The following is a 6,693-nucleotide window of genomic DNA, read 5'->3' as shown; positions in this document are numbered from 1 at the left end:
CAGACGGCAGTGACGACGGGTGCGGCCTGTGGATCCTTAAAGCAGCCTCGTCTCGGATTGGTAAACACCACAATATACGATCCAAGAGAGCGTGGCATCGTGAAGAACACACAAGGGAATGCAGGTCATGCCACCATCCGCCAGTAAAATTGGTGTTTCAAAACATGCTATTTATGTTTTGTACAAACTAATCAGTTGAAAATAATTCGATCGACGCGTATTACAAGTGCAAAAAACCTCTACGGGATGAAAATAAGCTCCAGCCTTTCCAGTTGCCTTTTGCGTCAACAATTCCAAGCGTTTGGAAAAACGCACGAATGGCCTCCGTTAGTGAGTATTTTATGCTCTTGACAGGCTTCATAATTGGAGATGATGACGATTTGACTAATTTGGTTATTATTTAATTTATGATGTAAGGCATGTCAAATCACAGTAGTGGATGAGACACTGTATGTGGACCTATCATGCAATCTGCCAAGTAAGCGGTTCTGAAATAAAACACATAATGTTAAATTATCCCCTTTTAGAGCAATAATGAGCCATATCAGAGGTTGTGACTGAGGACATAATGACAAATTTAATCGGATAAGGGATAAAATTGCCTCACTCAAGGGACAGATATTGTTAACGATACAGACAATGTTATAAATAGGTATCAAAGTCTTTTTTAACAAAATCCTTAGAGCAATTTTTTACATTTGAGTCTAACCCTCTTCTAAGATTCAAGGTGAAGGTAGCAACCAACAAAAAACCTGAAGAGGCTAAAAGTAGCGTTAAATTGCATACAAAATTGTCGTTATCGAACATTTCTATTGCACTACCGAAAGAGAGCTATATGATCTCTCCTGTTATTGTATAATTAGTGGGGGTGTTTTAAGGAATACCAAAAATTGCCTACGGATGACAACGTAAATCAGCAAAAAGGAGGAATACATCACAAAGTGTTTGACTGGTAGAGATGCTAGCATGGCGTGCGCAAAACAAGAGCGTAACTTTTACGATATCTCATAGCTTGATAAAACGTACACTTCACTTTTCGCCGATAGATCCCTTCTAAATATGATTTCAAGGTGTTGGTTTTGCAAGCAGTTGACTGCACAATGTGTTTATTCTAATTTGGAGTTAGCAGCTGCACCGTATCCGTCTGTTTGGTTTAGAACCATGTTGGTAGTGGTAATATCTTGCAGTCAAATGCCACCAACCCTTAATGAACTGTTTTTTTAATTAAAAATACAGAAGAGGATTAATTAAGTTTGGATCGTTGCTACCATGTCTTTGAATTTACAACCCACTTATAGCTAATATGATATGAGGATCGGTGGAGAACAATACGAAACTTGTGACCAGGAAATGCATTGACCAAGCATAATTCCCGCAGTCTATAATCAACGGGATACCAGAATGGCATACATCGGTTACATAGAGTACCCATAAAAATCATTCCTCCTTGTTCTCGCCATACTTATCAACCAATCCAATGCACTGGTGAAAAAGGGAATATGCTCCATTGGCTTTGTTTTACCTTCAGAGGCAGTAAGCGCCTACATGCATTTTCTATTCATTTGTGTCCCAGATAGACTAAGTAGAATTCATTAAGCAGGTAATATGTATACATAAGAGAGGTTAAGAGAGTTGATGCGTCTCTTACTGCATCGTAGCAGCAGCTGTGGCTGAAACGCTCACTTCAGAGGCAGACGCAGACGCAGAAGTCTATATGCTCTAAGATGAGATTGACTGAGACAGTGACTCCTGCATCCGATTTCCATAATTTATCATCGCATCATTTGTTAAATTAAGTGAATTTTAACCAGCTGCGCTTAAAAAAGAGAAACTGATCTACCCGTGGAATTAATTATCTTCTATGTTAATTATCAAATAGTTAACACACCCATTTTCCTAAAAAAGCATTTGCCTTCCTGCAAAATGGCATCTTCTCCATAAAGGAGCGCTTATTTGAGTTATTTGAAAAGCGTGGAAAATGGGCAGCTCTTTCATTTAGTTTATTTAAATTCATTACCTGCACCCAATAAGTGCTTAAACATTTGTAAACATAAAAGTACTAGACTTTCATGCTAACTGTTTACCCAAAATGATAATAAGGCGATTTTGTCTACAAAAATGTGCACATAAAGGGTACGGCCCCGATAAGGTAAACACGATTACAATGCCAATTAGAAGTGAAGCGGATCGGCGGTAGTAGCTGTGGTGGGCCTGGTCCCATCCTTTCCAAAGTATTCGCAAGATCGTGTGGCCACGCCTCCGTCTTGGTGGAGGATGTATGAGTGAGCAACAGCCAGTAAAATAAACACAGCTTTATAAACGCATGCTGTACAAAGGCTTGGCTGGGTAAAAATAAGGTTTTTCAAATTTTTAACGTAGGCTGGTGCGTAAACGCTGTAGGTTTATTTGCAAACAATCCTTGCATTAACAAACCACTTTTTACAACATCCACGGGGACATGAAATCACTTTTATATGGCCATCTGAGTTTACGTGCAAAATTTTTGAAAAAATTGATGGTAGTGATACATGAGCTCTATACAACATCACTTGATTACCCTAATTTTTTTACCCATAATGCATGACAATACACTTCTCTGCATTTCCTTTCCATCAAAACCACCTCCATTGCACACATACACAAGTGCCTTTTTTCCAAGTCTGACTCTCATTTTTTTGTAGTGCTAACTCCAAACACCTCTGCTGACAGTGTGGCCTGTGAACACAGAACAGTCTGATTGCAACGGAGTACGTCAAAAAGTATGCAACCGAGTGATGTCGGAGCTTCTTAAATAGAATCTTTACAAAATTGGGTGATACGAAAACTGAAATGGACGAAAGAATCCTTTTAAAACCACAACTCGATTCATAGAGAAAAAAATGCTTTGCTCTTTGGTATGAAGATCACGCAAATTGCAGGCAGCGTATTCCATACAAGATTTTTTTATTCAGTCGATGTGACAAGTGACAAATATGCATACTGACACGCCACTCAAAGCCCTGACACCTCCCGATCCGTCTAAGGAACATGGCGGTGCAAAAAGTCTTCGAGGAAAATATATGTTCGGGGTTCGTTTGTAAATTAAGGCTTTGTTCTCTTTTCTAGGGATGTGTTATTTTACATGCAAATTTAACAAAGAAGTATCCTGTCTGCCAAACTAAGACATATGCTGGGTGTTGACGATAAGAAACATGGGCGTGTCTTCGCTCCATGGAGAAAAAACGAAAAATTAAATTTGTTTAGAAAGCTGATGTAGAGAGTTGGCTGGCCCCTCTTCTGTGCGGCCTTACTTAATAAACTGTATTTAATACGTTGAGTGGTGGGAAGCGAACGATAGTGGAATATGGCGCTCAAACGAGCGCATCGAATATGACATGGTGCTTGAAACAGAGCTGTATAAATCTCGATGAGATTGACAAATTTCGAGGGGCCCTAGATGAAAAAAAAACTTGCTTTTGCTTCTCGAAAGCTGAACATTTTCAGGATCGAAGCTGGATGTGTTATTTTGGAGTCACCTGGATTAAACATTTGCAATAATAAGCTAGATATTCTTATTCATTCCTCAAAACATAAAAATATCTGCTTCAAAGAAGGCCCTCCTGTCAGGACTGCAAACAGCAATACGCAAACTACCAGAGGGTAAATCGGCAACCCTAGCCGTGCGAGCTTATTTAAGGGGAAAGAGGTGCCCCATGGCACGATTAATGGAATTAAGCAAATCATTTTCAAAGGTGACAAAATTAAAAGAAAACTCTCATCAAGTTTCAAAATGTCCATAGAAAACAAGGGGAATGCTAATTTGAGGCCCACTTCACTTCCATTAACGAAAAAAGAATGTTTTGGCTGGCTGATTGGCGGCAATAATGTCGCACTGATCCCTTTTAAAAGGATGCTGTCACTAAATTGTGCTGAGCTGTCAAATATGCATTCTATTATTCCGGAGTATGAGCGTAGCGTTTACAAACATCACGTTAAAATAAGAAAGTGATGCCTCTCTTCCACAAATATATTTGGTTATATCTACAGTACAAAATAATTATATTATGCATTGCTTAAATCCAGCAAAGGATTTGACACTAATTATTGTACTACTTTTTAAAAAAGAGAAGCACCAATGCTGAATGTTTTCACAAGTTTGTTTTTTTTGTGAACTAGGAGATGACGTACTCAATGAGCAAATAATATCTATTATTTTGGTGGTGAAGGTGTGGGAGCTATTGAAGTCAAGCATTCACGTCATGCGGACTTTACCCGTCAGTAGACCAATTCCTCCACGATTATCGAATCAACGAGTGCCAATTTAATACAAGAAGTGTAAATCGTAGAAAGTGTGCTATTAAAGGAGCCGTCTCGGCAGTTAATACGGAAACTGAAAGAAATGAACAGCAACCATAAGTAGGTTGGCTACATGAGGGCTATACCGGAATCAAAAAATATTCCAATAAAATAGAATTCTAAGGTTATCGCCCCCCTTTACATTTTGCACAACAAAACAACAGATCCATTTTATCATATTTTTTACCTAGATTTGTCTTTACAGAGCATTACAATAGTGCTTCGCTCGAAATTCCCACCACTTTAAGTATAGTATATAAATAACCGCATCCCAGACACAATGCCTGTAAAGAATAGATTAGATACCATTATTTTTTTTCGTAAATGCTGATAATATTGGGGTCACGTCGGCATTCAGAGTGATCGGCGCTTAAATGGTCTGGCAGCGTTCAGGGTGTGCGTGAGAGTTCACTCCAGCCATTCAAGTCTGCACACAAATCACTGTTTACACACAGTGGTCTCAAGTGATAGGCAGTGACGTCTTGTCGTTGAATGATATAAAGGCAGGTCAGGAAGACGAGCCAAAGGAATCAATTTTTGCCAGGACAATGAATGCCTCCGATGCTCTCGGCCTCGCGAACGAAGAAGGCGCTTCCGTCTCCATGACCTCACCCACTTTTGGCTACATAGCAATTGTCGTTTGCGCCGTCTGCTTTGGCACCAACTACTTGCCAGTAAAGAAGTTCACAATGGGTGACGGTGAGTAAAATTTTGGAATCTGATGTCTTATGCATCAACAGTGAATCTTTACTACTCATAGATATATCACAAAGTCTACTTAAAATGCATAGGTTTCTAGTGATTACAAATACTGTAAAAATGACTTAAAACTACGAAAAACATCGGAAAATTCATTATTCTCTACCACATCGCAATACACTTACTTACTTATGGACTCCATTGGTGCTAACAGTCACGTTCTACGCCCAAGTATTAAAAGACAATGACTGAAGAAACTTGTGTGAAACAAGATCTGCTCAAGGTAACTGATGGTACCATATCAACATGCATAAGATTTTTTAGTAAGATACGCAACCGGTAACACTTTTAAGCATTTCACAAAGTTTGTCTACTGTGAAACACCTGCCTAGTGTGACGGGAGGAAGTCCTCGAAATGCTTTTCCGAGTTGAGCTTTAGAGTACGGTATGACCATTAATTATGATACCAATAATTTTAGCAGTATTTATGAACAAATATGTGTGGAATTCTATGCACTAATACCGCCTTCAGGTATGTTTTTTCAGTGGATGATGTGTAATGCAATTTTGCTCGTGGGTGTCATTGTCAACTGCGCAGTTGGGTGCCCGAAATTTTATCCCCTTGCTATGTTTGGCGGCGCACTATGGGCCATCGGTGAGTAGTCTCAGTTCCTACTTTTATTTAAACGAAGTCATTTTTTCTGCCTTTGCTGCGAAAGTGCTCGACTGAATGCTGAATGCTCACAATATTCAGGCTGCAGTATCCCGAGCCTAAAACGGTGACCATAGAAATGCCCTTCCTTTTAGTATGTTCGACACATTGAGACATTTTGCTTAATTTATTCAAAAATAATTTGCTTAAAGTAACATAGAATGACACAAATACAAAACATAAAAGCAGTTGTTTCCCAATTGAACCATAGACTGCACAACTCAACACGTTAAACATTTCAAGCGGAGCATTGTAAGCAAATCGTGATTCACGGTGGCAGCCAATCTGTTCAACAATCGCATTATATTCATAGTGGTAAAATTTAAGCAGTTAGGCCAATCTATGTCTTTTCTAGTGGTGCATTTCATTTACTTTCTATCACAAATCTACGTTTGTATTATAAGTTTTCTGGAAATGCAGGTCACTATCAGGCGATTAGTTTGAGCATTTCATGGCCTTGGAGATTTACCACAAACACGACATTTATCTATTTTATGCAAATAGTTTCTTCGTCTTGATCCCAGGAAATTCTTTGAGCGTGACAATTATTGAAGCGATTGGAGTTGGTCTTGGCATAATCCTCTGGTCCATGTCCAATATGCTCTTCGGCTTTGCCACTAGCCGGTACGCTGCTGGTTGCATTACGTTTGCATGGCCCAAAATCAGCATAAAAATGCGTTTAAATAACACCTCAGTAATAACTCCCCTCACTTTAGGTTTGGTTGGTTTGGAATCGCACAGAAGATCCCTAAAAAGCCAATTATGAATTACATTGGGGTTGCAATCGCTCTCGGGAGGTAAGAGACACTTCATGACATTGTAAACCTTATGTTTGTAAGCACAGACTTTAATTAGCACAATATTTCTAATACTTAAATGATATGAATTAAACCTGAGTGCTCTAGTTTTAATTTAAATTTAGTTAGTTATGTTCCGTGTCACATGAA

At 39.0% G+C, this 6,693-nt stretch overlaps 1 protein-coding gene across 1 annotated transcript in view; it reads left to right on the top strand. All coding sequences in view use genetic code 11, as the record gives it.

Annotated features, from left to right (window-relative positions):
• Window positions 1-4,709: 4,709 nt before the first annotated feature.
• EGR_00740 (Transmembrane protein) overlaps window positions 4,710-6,693 on the top strand; it is a gene marked incomplete at both ends in the record, with an annotated part of 3,761 nt that continues 1,777 nt past the window's right edge. The window contains 5 exons of the mRNA XM_024489989.1: window positions 4,710-4,731; window positions 4,753-5,034; window positions 5,567-5,689; window positions 6,271-6,370; window positions 6,463-6,543. Coding sequence (XP_024355392.1) covers window positions 4,710-4,731; window positions 4,753-5,034; window positions 5,567-5,689; window positions 6,271-6,370; window positions 6,463-6,543 — 608 coding nt within the window. The remainder of the gene's footprint in view (window positions 4,732-4,752; window positions 5,035-5,566; window positions 5,690-6,270; window positions 6,371-6,462; window positions 6,544-6,693) is intronic.

The sequence above is a fragment of the Echinococcus granulosus genome (genome assembly GCF_000524195.1).
Source record: "Echinococcus granulosus chromosome Unknown EG_S00003, whole genome shotgun sequence".
Taxonomy (NCBI): Eukaryota; Metazoa; Platyhelminthes; class Cestoda; order Cyclophyllidea; family Taeniidae; genus Echinococcus; species Echinococcus granulosus.
The sequence above is the reverse complement of the archived record's forward strand: the minus strand, read 5'-3'. Positions and strand labels throughout refer to the sequence as shown.